Source organism: Platalea leucorodia (genome assembly GCF_965183815.1).
Source record: "Platalea leucorodia genome assembly, contig: HAP1_HAP1_SCAFFOLD_314, whole genome shotgun sequence".
In the NCBI taxonomy this organism is placed as follows: Eukaryota; Metazoa; Chordata; class Aves; order Pelecaniformes; family Threskiornithidae; genus Platalea; species Platalea leucorodia.
In genome coordinates, this window is record NW_028121262.1 from 25,775 (window position 1) to 39,034 (window position 13,260).

The window sequence follows — 13,260 nt, forward strand, 5'->3', positions numbered from 1 at the left end:
GGAGTGGGAAGCCGGCAAGGCGGAGGGCCGCTTCCCGGCGCCGGAGCGCTGCAGGTGCTGTGTGCGGCTGCGAGTATCGCTGTTGGCCTCTGCAAAGGCGTGAGGTGGGGGCAGTGACCTTTGCAACTGACCCAAGAGCTCCAGCTGCGCTGAGGCGGGCGAGGACGAAGAAGCGCTGTGCAGCTGGCAGCCCGCTGGCGAGAGGGAAGGCAACGCGGGCCGCACGGCCCCTCCCGCCGTTGAGCCGGCGGAGTGGCCGGCCGGCAGGCGCGTCCACGCCTGAGCCTCGCCGGGAGCCGCCTGCGTTCCCCGTCGTCAGCCTGAGATTCCCGAGGAGCCGTAGTGCCGTGCTGGGCTGCTACCTGCGGAGGCTCTCGCCCGGCTGCTCGACCGGGGAGCGCGGCTCGGTGCCGCCGGGCTGAGCCTCCGCCCCACGGCGCCGTGGGAAACGGGTTGTGCTCGTCTCGCCGCCGTGTTTCTCCAAGGGCGCGGACTGGCGTCCCGGCAGCCAAGCGCGCCCGCCTGCCCGCGGGCTCCGGGCAGCGGGGAGCGGGGCAGGACGCGGGGCAGCTGCCGGCGCCGCCCGTGCGCTCGGACTCGAGCGGCGGCCCCGCAGGGCTCTCGGCGCTCCTTCCCGGCGCTTCCCGCCCCGGCGCGGTGTGCGCGCGGGTCCGTGCGCCGGGGCGAGCCGGCAGCGCGGGCAGCGGGCGGCGGCGGGCGCAGTGCCGCCGCGGGCCGCAGGGTGGTGCTCCCGGCCAAGGCGGCGCCGAGCGGCTGCGGGCGGGGAGGCGGCCGAGCCCAGCCCGGCCGAGCGCAGCCCGGCCCAGACGAGCCGGGCAGCGGCGGCGAGCGGCGGCGAGCGGCGGCGAGCGGTGCCCCGTGCAATCCGCTGCCGGGCCACGGCGGCCGCGCTCCGGGCCGCCGGCCGCACTCGGCGAGAGGGAGGGCGCCCGCCCGCCGCCCCGCCGCGCCGCCGCGCCGCCGCCGGGCGCCGCTTTCGGCGGAGGACCGCGCGGGCGATCGGCGAGGCGGAGGCTGTCCGCCGCCGCGACATGGCGATCGCAAGGCAAGTGCTCTGTCTCTCTGCTTTCCTCTCCCTGCCGCACGCTCGCTCCGAGCCCCTCCGCTACTCCGTAGCCGAGGAGGCGGAGAGCGGCTCCGTGGTAGCCAACGTGGCGGAGGACGCGGGGCTGGCCCCGGCGCAGCTCGCGGCTCGCCGCGCCCGCCTGGCCTCGGACGACGGCCGGCAGCACTTTCGCTTAGACCGCGGCACCGGCCGCCTCGTAGTGGCGGACAGGCTGGACCGGGAGGAGCTGTGCGGGCAGTCCGCTACCTGCACGCTCCCCTTCGAGCTCCTGCTGGCGAACCCCCTGCAGTTCTTTCGGGTCGAGGTGGCGGTGCAGGACGTCAACGACCATTCCCCCGTTTTCCCGGAGGAACGAGTCACTTTTAAGATCCCGGAAACGAGCGACCCGGGCTCGCGTTTCCCGCTGGAGGGGGCTCGGGACCTGGATGTTGGCAGCAACAGCATCCAGGCTTACAGCATCTCTCCCGACAACGAGTACTTTAGTGTCTCCTTTGGGAGTCGGAGTAAGGGAGACAAATATGTGGAACTGGTCTTGGAAAAGCCGCTAGACAGAGAGGAGCAGGCGGAGGTGGGTTTCAGCCTCATCGCCATGGACGGAGGCTCTCCGCCGAGGAGTGGGACCACCCAAATCCACATTGTCGTTCTAGATGTAAATGACAATGCTCCTGTCTTCACAGAGGAGCGGTACCTTGGTCAGGTTTTGGAAAATGCACCGGAGGGCTCTGTGGTCCTCAGCGTGGTGGCAACCGATCGGGACATGGGAATCAACGGGGACATCACCTATCAGTTCAGCCAAGCAGTGGGCCAGAGCCACTCGGCATTCGCACTTGACCCCACCAGCGGTGAAATTAAAGTCACAAAGCCTCTGGACTTTGAGGCAGCACAGAATCACGAGCTCAGCGTGCGGGCCACAGATGGCGGGGGCCTCTCGTCAATCTGCAAGGTGTTGGTGGAGGTGGTGGATGTGAATGACAATGCACCAGAGCTGGTGGTCAATTCCTTCAGCAGCCCCCTCCCCGAGAACGCGTTACCCGGGACGGTGGTCGCCCTCTTTACTGTCAGGGACCGAGATGCCGGTGCCAACGGGAAGATCACCTGTGCCCTTGAAGACCAGCTGTCGTTCTCCCTGCGGCCGGCCTATAAGAATTACTACGAGCTGGTGACCGTGAGCACTCTGGACAGGGAGGAGACGGCACGGTACATCCTCACTGTCACAGCAGCAGACGCGGGGTCACCTCCTCTCACGACCACCCAGACCTTCACGGTGGACATCTCCGATGTCAACGACAATGCACCTGTCTTCAACCAGACGTCGTACACCATGCATGTGCGTGAGAACAATGCCCCCACGGTGCTCGTCGGAGCCGTCAGTGCCGCGGATGCCGACGTGGGGCCCAATGCCAAGGTGACCTATTCCCTGGCACCAGCCCACCCCGCAGAGCAGCCTCCCTGCTCCTGCATCTCTGTGAACTCTGAGAACGGGCAGGTGTTTGTGCTGCGGCCTCTGGACTATGAGCAGGTGAGGCAGATGGAAGTCTTGGTGAGCGCCTCCGATGCGGGCTCTCCTCGCCTTAGTGCCAACGTCACCGTCCGCCTTGTCGTGGTGGATGAGAATGACAATGCGCCACTGGTGCTGTACCCGTCGCACGACAGCAGCCCACCATCCAGCGAGCTGGTGCCCATGTCGGCTGAGGCAGGGTACCTCATCACCAAAGTGGTGGCCGTGGATGCCGACTCGGGGCAGAACTCGTGGCTCTCGTACCACCTGCTGAGGGCCACCGACCCCGGGCTGTTTGTGGTGGGTGCGCAGAGTGGGGAGGTGCGGCTGAGGAGGCCCGTGACAGAGAGAGACACCGTGAAGCAGAAGCTCGTTGTCCTGGTGCGAGACAACGGGCAGCCACCGCTGTCGGCCACCGTGGCGCTGAGCGCACTGCTGCTCAGTGACTTCTCAGACATGCGCCTACCGCACAGCAGCCTGGCCACGGAGGATGACAGCGGCTCCCTGACAACCTATTTAATCATTTCATTGGTCTGTGTCTCGCTCCTCTTCCTCACGTCCACGGCAGCCTTCGTCGCTCGCAAGATGTGCAAGAGAAAGGAGCTGAAGGGTGGGCATGTGGTTTACGGCGCTGGCAACTTGCAGAGCGGCCTGGCTGATTCAGCTGCTGCGGGGACCCTGTCCCACGCCTATTGCTACGAGATCAACCTCACGACAGGCTCGGGCAACAGCGAGTTCAAGTTCCTGAAGCCCATCCTCCCCAGCCTGCCACCACAGCACTGTGGCACGAGCGGGGGCACTGACGGCGAACGAGATTTCCCCCGTGGCCCTATCACCACGGAGGACATGGCACCAGACAACGCCGGCATGCTCTCTGCAGAAGAGTTCAATAGTCTTTCCTTTAACTAGCATGGAGTCAGCCCAGCCAGAGGCTTCATGCCTCCTGATCGGAAGGGAGCTGGGCTACAACACGGGGCAATGGTTCCTCCAGACTAAATCTGCATTTGCAATTGGTGTCACTGATTTCCCTCCAATTCTAAGTCAGAAGAAAGGTTGTCTCCCCCTCCAAACCAACCAACCAACCAACCAACCAAACAAACAAACAAACAAAGAAAAAACCTAAAGGCTCCCTCTCTCAGGCAATAATATCTTTCAGCTCTGCTGCAGCCATTTCTGAAATGCTTTGAGAGTGGGGTTAGTCCCAGGAGCCCCCGGCTAAGTTCTTGCCTCACTTTTTTTTTTTTTTTATTCTGTGCTGTGTTGCGATGGCAAGGTCAGGCAGACAAATCACATGCTCAGTGAAATGCACGTAGCTCTTGTTCCTTGTCAGAAAAGCAAGGAAGTTGTGAGTACCGTGTTACAATGTGTTGCAAGCGTGGGGCTCTTTCTTCTGTGGGTTTGGGATGCGTCTGTCTGAGCTGTGTGGGCTCTGTGTGTTTTGCCCCCTGGTCATTATGTCTGTCCGGACAGCCGTTGTGTGTCTGCCTATGCTGCACAAAGGCTGCCCGCTGAAGCAGGGAGTAGCTCACATCCAGCCGTTGCGATGCACGCAATTGCAGCTCAGCAGGCAAGAAGGCTGTGTTGACCCTTTGAATACAGAAGTCTCATGTTCTCTGAGGGAGAGCAGCAAAACGCACAACAAGATCTTCCTTTGGCCCATAAGGGGAGGGTTGCGTGGGCTGTCTCCTTGGGATTGCCTTGGAAATATGGCAGCACTAACGGTGTTGGGATAGGCTGTAACCGTGCAGAGCTGTGAGAACATGTTCATTGTCGTTGGGTGCACTGTATGAAAACGCCACGAGGTGCTTCAAAGGACTGTGTCTGAAGGTCGAATCGAGATGAACTTGGAAAAGGGCCCTTGACTTTGGTCTCATGCTTGTTGTTCCGGAATTCAGAGGCTTCTTGATGGGAGTGGAAAGGTGTCCCGATATGATTTTCTGGGTTTGTGTTAGAGCATTTGCATCCTCCTTTTTGCCCTTTCTCCTTCTACCCTGCAGACTGCCTTTGAGCATTGTCTTACCTATTCCTCTTGAGAAGGACTGTCACCCCATGTGTAATAACGGATTGCTTGACTGCAGGCAGTGTGGCAGGGAATAGCTGGAAAGCTTCACGCTGTGTTGTGCTGCAGTTAGAAACTGTACCGTTGTAAACCGGGATACCCTTGTGTGTAAAAGTGAAATAAAGAGAGCAGCTGAATGCCTTGTGTGGAGAGAGTCTTTGTGGAGATGTTCTTTCTGGGGAAGCTCTGTCCAAGTTTTCAAAAGGCCGGGAGGCTTTTTTTTCTCATTTTGTCCCTTGGCTGAGGTGAAGTTGAAGGGGTCCATTTCCTCGCTTTGGAGACGCAGCCGACGGAGCATTCAGTAAAACTGTGGGGATCACGGATTTGCTGGCAGGCCTGTATGGGTCTTGTGAGCCCTGATCTTCTGGCTGCAGCAGGGCCCGGTTCGATCGAGGTCAGGGGAAACTGGCGGCTACCCTAGCAGGGGCCCTGGGTGTGCAAAGGCCTCTGCAAAGGCGTGAGGTGGGGGCAGTGACCTGTCCAACTCTCCCAAGAGCTCCAGCTGCAGATGGCAACTGTAAGGCGTTCAAGCACAAAGTGTTTTGATTCTAAAGGCTTTGGGGGATGGACGGCACAAAGACAGGATACACGTTCCTTTGGGGAAGTATTTGGGGGAGCCCCAGGAGGTGGGCAATTGGTGGGTGAAAACCACTACCAGGGAGAGGATTCGCTCTTGGGAAATGCAGAGGACTACAGTTGTCCCTTCCGCAAAGGCCCCGATAAAAAGGTAAGTCCAGAGGACAAGCTGGTATAGTGATGCTGACTGGAAGACCGCTGTAGCTCGAGGACTGAGTGATCCACAGTCCCGTTAATCTGGGAAGGCACGCGCCTGTGCCGTGCTCTGCTGTGCTGCATAAATCCCTGGTCAGCAGGATAAACTCAGCTCTCACTCAGGGGTGGTGAGACAGCTGCCTGCAAGCAAGAAGTCCGCATGCGAACGTCTTTTACTGTGACAGTAGAAATGATGAATAGAATTGCTGTCTTGCAGGGAAGTCCTAAAACGGTGAGGACACTCTTTCAATTCTATGATGGGGGTCTGCGTGGCACGCTGTGTGTGGCTGGAGTTCTGTGTGAAGCTACTCTGCTCAGGGTTCTCCGCATCTAAAGGGACGAAGGATTCTCTATGCCAGCCTCTTCCTGTAGTGTGAGCTGTAACAGAGGGAGTTGTGAAGGACATCTTAGAGAGTCGGCGTGTCTCTCTTACTGAGATCTCAAGGAGCCAGCATCTCCGGGTGTAAAGCTGCTGCTTCTCAGGTTGCTGCAAGTCGAGGGTCTGGGTGTCTGATGCGGGTGATAACTAGATGGTTTATTGTGGTTTTTCCCCTGTGAGAGGGGGAGGCTGTTTCCCGTATCAGAGGGCCGGAACACACTGCGGAGCTTTCCCGAGGGGCTCGTCGGAGGTGCCGTTTAGGAAGCAATGCGGTGGGCAGGACTTGTCAGAGAGCCTCTCCTGAACGCATGCATGTCCCGCGAATCCGTCAGCACCGTTCTGAGGGATGCTGGCAAGCGCGGGGCTGCAGCAGGCGCTGTTGGCTGAGCAGGAGTGGGAAGCCGGCAAGGCGGAGGGCCGCTTCCCGGCGCCGGAGCGCTGCAGGTGCTGTGTGCGGCTGCGAGTATCGCTGTTGGCCTCTGCAAAGGCGTGAGGTGGGGGCAGTGACCTTTGCAACTGACCCAAGAGCTCCAGCTGCGCTGAGGCGGGCGAGGACGAAGAAGCGCTGTGCAGCTGGCAGCCCGCTGGCGAGAGGGAAGGCAACGCGGGCCGCACGGCCCCTCCCGCCGTTGAGCCGGCGGAGTGGCCGGCCGGCAGGCGCGTCCACGCCTGAGCCTCGCCGGGAGCCGCCTGCGTTCCCCGTCGTCAGCCTGAGATTCCCGAGGAGCCGTAGTGCCGTGCTGGGCTGCTACCTGCGGAGGCTCTCGCCCGGCTGCTCGACCGGGGAGCGCGGCTCGGTGCCGCCGGGCTGAGCCTCCGCCCCACGGCGCCGTGGGAAACGGGTTGTGCTCGTCTCGCCGCCGTGTTTCTCCAAGGGCGCGGACTGGCGTCCCGGCAGCCAAGCGCGCCCGCCTGCCCGCGGGCTCCGGGCAGCGGGGAGCGGGGCAGGACGCGGGGCAGCTGCCGGCGCCGCCCGTGCGCTCGGACTCGAGCGGCGGCCCCGCAGGGCTCTCGGCGCTCCTTCCCGGCGCTTCCCGCCCCGGCGCGGTGTGCGCGCGGGTCCGTGCGCCGGGGCGAGCCGGCAGCGCGGGCAGCGGGCGGCGGCGGGCGCAGTGCCGCCGCGGGCCGCAGGGTGGTGCTCCCGGCCAAGGCGGCGCCGAGCGGCTGCGGGCGGGGAGGCGGCCGAGCCCAGCCCGGCCGAGCGCAGCCCGGCCCAGACGAGCCGGGCAGCGGCGGCGAGCGGCGGCGAGCGGCGGCGAGCGGTGCCCCGTGCAATCCGCTGCCGGGCCACGGCGGCCGCGCTCCGGGCCGCCGGCCGCACTCGGCGAGAGGGAGGGCGCCCGCCCGCCGCCCCGCCGCGCCGCCGCGCCGCCGCCGGGCGCCGCTTTCGGCGGAGGACCGCGCGGGCGATCGGCGAGGCGGAGGCTGTCCGCCGCCGCGACATGGCGATCGCAAGGCAAGTGCTCTGTCTCTCTGCTTTCCTCTCCCTGCCGCACGCTCGCTCCGAGCCCCTCCGCTACTCCGTAGCCGAGGAGGCGGAGAGCGGCTCCGTGGTAGCCAACGTGGCGGAGGACGCGGGGCTGGCCCCGGCGCAGCTCGCGGCTCGCCGCGCCCGCCTGGCCTCGGACGACGGCCGGCAGCACTTTCGCTTAGACCGCGGCACCGGCCGCCTCGTAGTGGCGGACAGGCTGGACCGGGAGGAGCTGTGCGGGCAGTCCGCTACCTGCACGCTCCCCTTCGAGCTCCTGCTGGCGAACCCCCTGCAGTTCTTTCGGGTCGAGGTGGCGGTGCAGGACGTCAACGACCATTCCCCCGTTTTCCCGGAGGAACGAGTCACTTTTAAGATCCCGGAAACGAGCGACCCGGGCTCGCGTTTCCCGCTGGAGGGGGCTCGGGACCTGGATGTTGGCAGCAACAGCATCCAGGCTTACAGCATCTCTCCCGACAACGAGTACTTTAGTGTCTCCTTTGGGAGTCGGAGTAAGGGAGACAAATATGTGGAACTGGTCTTGGAAAAGCCGCTAGACAGAGAGGAGCAGGCGGAGGTGGGTTTCAGCCTCATCGCCATGGACGGAGGCTCTCCGCCGAGGAGTGGGACCACCCAAATCCACATTGTCGTTCTAGATGTAAATGACAATGCTCCTGTCTTCACAGAGGAGCGGTACCTTGGTCAGGTTTTGGAAAATGCACCGGAGGGCTCTGTGGTCCTCAGCGTGGTGGCAACCGATCGGGACATGGGAATCAACGGGGACATCACCTATCAGTTCAGCCAAGCAGTGGGCCAGAGCCACTCGGCATTCGCACTTGACCCCACCAGCGGTGAAATTAAAGTCACAAAGCCTCTGGACTTTGAGGCAGCACAGAATCACGAGCTCAGCGTGCGGGCCACAGATGGCGGGGGCCTCTCGTCAATCTGCAAGGTGTTGGTGGAGGTGGTGGATGTGAATGACAATGCACCAGAGCTGGTGGTCAATTCCTTCAGCAGCCCCCTCCCCGAGAACGCGTTACCCGGGACGGTGGTCGCCCTCTTTACTGTCAGGGACCGAGATGCCGGTGCCAACGGGAAGATCACCTGTGCCCTTGAAGACCAGCTGTCGTTCTCCCTGCGGCCGGCCTATAAGAATTACTACGAGCTGGTGACCGTGAGCACTCTGGACAGGGAGGAGACGGCACGGTACATCCTCACTGTCACAGCAGCAGACGCGGGGTCACCTCCTCTCACGACCACCCAGACCTTCACGGTGGACATCTCCGATGTCAACGACAATGCACCTGTCTTCAACCAGACGTCGTACACCATGCATGTGCGTGAGAACAATGCCCCCACGGTGCTCGTCGGAGCCGTCAGTGCCGCGGATGCCGACGTGGGGCCCAATGCCAAGGTGACCTATTCCCTGGCACCAGCCCACCCCGCAGAGCAGCCTCCCTGCTCCTGCATCTCTGTGAACTCTGAGAACGGGCAGGTGTTTGTGCTGCGGCCTCTGGACTATGAGCAGGTGAGGCAGATGGAAGTCTTGGTGAGCGCCTCCGATGCGGGCTCTCCTCGCCTTAGTGCCAACGTCACCGTCCGCCTTGTCGTGGTGGATGAGAATGACAATGCGCCACTGGTGCTGTACCCGTCGCACGACAGCAGCCCACCATCCAGCGAGCTGGTGCCCATGTCGGCTGAGGCAGGGTACCTCATCACCAAAGTGGTGGCCGTGGATGCCGACTCGGGGCAGAACTCGTGGCTCTCGTACCACCTGCTGAGGGCCACCGACCCCGGGCTGTTTGTGGTGGGTGCGCAGAGTGGGGAGGTGCGGCTGAGGAGGCCCGTGACAGAGAGAGACACCGTGAAGCAGAAGCTCGTTGTCCTGGTGCGAGACAACGGGCAGCCACCGCTGTCGGCCACCGTGGCGCTGAGCGCACTGCTGCTCAGTGACTTCTCAGACATGCGCCTACCGCACAGCAGCCTGGCCACGGAGGATGACAGCGGCTCCCTGACAACCTATTTAATCATTTCATTGGTCTGTGTCTCGCTCCTCTTCCTCACGTCCACGGCAGCCTTCGTCGCTCGCAAGATGTGCAAGAGAAAGGAGCTGAAGGGTGGGCATGTGGTTTACGGCGCTGGCAACTTGCAGAGCGGCCTGGCTGATTCAGCTGCTGCGGGGACCCTGTCCCACGCCTATTGCTACGAGATCAACCTCACGACAGGCTCGGGCAACAGCGAGTTCAAGTTCCTGAAGCCCATCCTCCCCAGCCTGCCACCACAGCACTGTGGCACGAGCGGGGGCACTGACGGCGAACGAGATTTCCCCCGTGGCCCTATCACCACGGAGGACATGGCACCAGACAACGCCGGCATGCTCTCTGCAGAAGAGTTCAATAGTCTTTCCTTTAACTAGCATGGAGTCAGCCCAGCCAGAGGCTTCATGCCTCCTGATCGGAAGGGAGCTGGGCTACAACACGGGGCAATGGTTCCTCCAGACTAAATCTGCATTTGCAATTGGTGTCACTGATTTCCCTCCAATTCTAAGTCAGAAGAAAGGTTGTCTCCCCCTCCAAACCAACCAACCAACCAACCAACCAAACAAACAAACAAACAAAGAAAAAACCTAAAGGCTCCCTCTCTCAGGCAATAATATCTTTCAGCTCTGCTGCAGCCATTTCTGAAATGCTTTGAGAGTGGGGTTAGTCCCAGGAGCCCCCGGCTAAGTTCTTGCCTCACTTTTTTTTTTTTTTTATTCTGTGCTGTGTTGCGATGGCAAGGTCAGGCAGACAAATCACATGCTCAGTGAAATGCACGTAGCTCTTGTTCCTTGTCAGAAAAGCAAGGAAGTTGTGAGTACCGTGTTACAATGTGTTGCAAGCGTGGGGCTCTTTCTTCTGTGGGTTTGGGATGCGTCTGTCTGAGCTGTGTGGGCTCTGTGTGTTTTGCCCCCTGGTCATTATGTCTGTCCGGACAGCCGTTGTGTGTCTGCCTATGCTGCACAAAGGCTGCCCGCTGAAGCAGGGAGTAGCTCACATCCAGCCGTTGCGATGCACGCAATTGCAGCTCAGCAGGCAAGAAGGCTGTGTTGACCCTTTGAATACAGAAGTCTCATGTTCTCTGAGGGAGAGCAGCAAAACGCACAACAAGATCTTCCTTTGGCCCATAAGGGGAGGGTTGCGTGGGCTGTCTCCTTGGGATTGCCTTGGAAATATGGCAGCACTAACGGTGTTGGGATAGGCTGTAACCGTGCAGAGCTGTGAGAACATGTTCATTGTCGTTGGGTGCACTGTATGAAAACGCCACGAGGTGCTTCAAAGGACTGTGTCTGAAGGTCGAATCGAGATGAACTTGGAAAAGGGCCCTTGACTTTGGTCTCATGCTTGTTGTTCCGGAATTCAGAGGCTTCTTGATGGGAGTGGAAAGGTGTCCCGATATGATTTTCTGGGTTTGTGTTAGAGCATTTGCATCCTCCTTTTTGCCCTTTCTCCTTCTACCCTGCAGACTGCCTTTGAGCATTGTCTTACCCATTCCTCTTGAGAAGGACTGTCACCCCATGTGTAATAACGGATTGCTTGACTGCAGGCAGTGTGGCAGGGAATAGCTGGAAAGCTTCACGCTGTGTTGTGCTGCAGTTAGAAACTGTACCGTTGTAAACCGGGATACCCTTGTGTGTAAAAGTGAAATAAAGAGAGCAGCTGAATGCCTTGTGTGGAGAGAGTCTTTGTGGAGATGTTCTTTCTGGGGAAGCTCTGTCCAAGTTTTCAAAAGGCCGGGAGGCTTTTTTTTCTCATTTTGTCCCTTGGCTGAGGTGAAGTTGAAGGGGTCCATTTCCTCGCTTTGGAGACGCAGCCGACGGAGCATTCAGTAAAACTGTGGGGATCACGGATTTGCTGGCAGGCCTGTATGGGTCTTGTGAGCCCTGATCTTCTGGCTGCAGCAGGGCCCGGTTCGATCGAGGTCAGGGGAAACTGGCGGCTACCCTAGCAGGGGCCCTGGGTGTGCAAAGGCCTCTGCAAAGGCGTGAGGTGGGGGCAGTGACCTGTCCAACTCTCCCAAGAGCTCCAGCTGCAGATGGCAACTGTAAGGCATTCAAGCACAAAGTGTTTTGATTCTAAAGGCTTTGGGGGATGGACGGCACAAAGACAGGATACACGTTCCTTTGGGGAAGTATTTGGGGGAGCCCCAGGAGGTGGGCAATTGGTGGGTGAAAACCACTACCAGGGAGAGGATTCGCTCTTGGGAAATGCAGAGGACTACAGTTGTCCCTTCCGCAAAGGCCCCGATAAAAAGGTAAGTCCAGAGGACAAGCTGGTATAGTGATGCTGACTGGAAGACCGCTGTAGCTCGAGGACTGAGTGATCCACAGTCCCGTTAATCTGGGAAGGCACGCGCCTGTGCCGTGCTCTGCTGTGCTGCATAAATCCCTGGTCAGCAGGATAAACTCAGCTCTCACTCAGGGGTGGTGAGACAGCTGCCTGCAAGCAAGAAGTCCGCATGCGAACGTCTTTTACTGTGACAGTAGAAATGATGAATAGAATTGCTGTCTTGCAGGGAAGTCCTAAAACGGTGAGGACACTCTTTCAATTCTATGATGGGGGTCTGCGTGGCACGCTGTGTGTGGCTGGAGTTCTGTGTGAAGCTACTCTGCTCAGGGTTCTCCGCATCTAAAGGGACGAAGGATTCTCTATGCCAGCCTCTTCCTGTAGTGTGAGCTGTAACAGAGGGAGTTGTGAAGGACATCTTAGAGAGTCGGCGTGTCTCTCTTACTGAGATCTCAAGGAGCCAGCATCTCCGGGTGTAAAGCTGCTGCTTCTCAGGTTGCTGCAAGTCGAGGGTCTGGGTGTCTGATGCGGGTGATAACTAGATGGTTTATTGTGGTTTTTCCCCTGTGAGAGGGGGAGGCTGTTTCCCGTATCAGAGGGCCGGAACACACTGCGGAGCTTTCCCGAGGGGCTCGTCGGAGGTGCCGTTTAGGAAGCAATGCGGTGGGCAGGACTTGTCAGAGAGCCTCTCCTGAACGCATGCATGTCCCGCGAATCCGTCAGCACCGTTCTGAGGGATGCTGGCAAGCGCGGGGCTGCAGCAGGCGCTGTTGGCTGAGCAGGAGTGGGAAGCCGGCAAGGCGGAGGGCCGCTTCCCGGCGCCGGAGCGCTGCAGGTGCTGTGTGCGGCTGCGAGTATCGCTGTTGGCCTCTGCAAAGGCGTGAGGTGGGGGCAGTGACCTTTGCAACTGACCCAAGAGCTCCAGCTGCGCTGAGGCGGGCGAGGACGAAGAAGCGCTGTGCAGCTGGCAGCCCGCTGGCGAGAGGGAAGGCAACGCGGGCCGCACGGCCCCTCCCGCCGTTGAGCCGGCGGAGTGGCCGGCCGGCAGGCGCGTCCACGCCTGAGCCTCGCCGGGAGCCGCCTGCGTTCCCCGTCGTCAGCCTGAGATTCCCGAGGAGCCGTAGTGCCGTGCTGGGCTGCTACCTGCGGAGGCTCTCGCCCGGCTGCTCGACCGGGGAGCGCGGCTCGGTGCCGCCGGGCTGAGCCTCCGCCCCACGGCGCCGTGGGAAACGGGTTGTGCTCGTCTCGCCGCCGTGTTTCTCCAAGGGCGCGGACTGGCGTCCCGGCAGCCAAGCGCGCCCGCCTGCCCGCGGGCTCCGGGCAGCGGGGAGCGGGGCAGGACGCGGGGCAGCTGCCGGCGCCGCCCGTGCGCTCGGACTCGAGCGGCGGCCCCGCAGGGCTCTCGGCGCTCCTTCCCGGCGCTTCCCGCCCCGGCGCGGTGTGCGCGCGGGTCCGTGCGCCGGGGCGAGCCGGCAGCGCGGGCAGCGGGCGGCGGCGGGCGCAGTGCCGCCGCGGGCCGCAGGGTGGTGCTCCCGGCCAAGGCGGCGCCGAGCGGCTGCGGGCGGGGAGGCGGCCGAGCCCAGCCCGGCCGAGCGCAGCCCGGCCCAGACGAGCCGGGCAGCGGCGGCGAGCGGCGGCGAGCGGCGGCGAGCGGTGCCCCGTGCAATCCGCTG

At 61.6% G+C, this 13,260-nt stretch overlaps 2 protein-coding genes across 2 annotated transcripts; both read left to right on the plus strand.

The window, feature by feature from the left end:
• The first annotated feature begins 1,037 nt into the window (after positions 1-1,037).
• On the plus strand, positions 1,038-3,509 carry LOC309604047 (protocadherin beta-15-like). The gene has a single exon (XM_082338973.1). The coding sequence runs from the start codon at positions 1,053-1,055 to the stop codon at positions 3,492-3,494; it is 2,442 nt and encodes an 813-aa protein (XP_082195099.1). The 5' UTR covers positions 1,038-1,052; the 3' UTR covers positions 3,495-3,509.
• Positions 3,510-7,221: 3,712 nt separating this feature from the next.
• LOC309604039 (protocadherin beta-15-like) lies at positions 7,222-9,693 on the plus strand. Its single transcript, XM_082338966.1, has one exon. It carries the CDS (start codon positions 7,237-7,239, stop codon positions 9,676-9,678), a length of 2,442 nt encoding a protein of 813 aa, XP_082195092.1. The 5' UTR covers positions 7,222-7,236; the 3' UTR covers positions 9,679-9,693.
• The last annotated feature ends 3,567 nt before the right edge of the window (positions 9,694-13,260 follow it).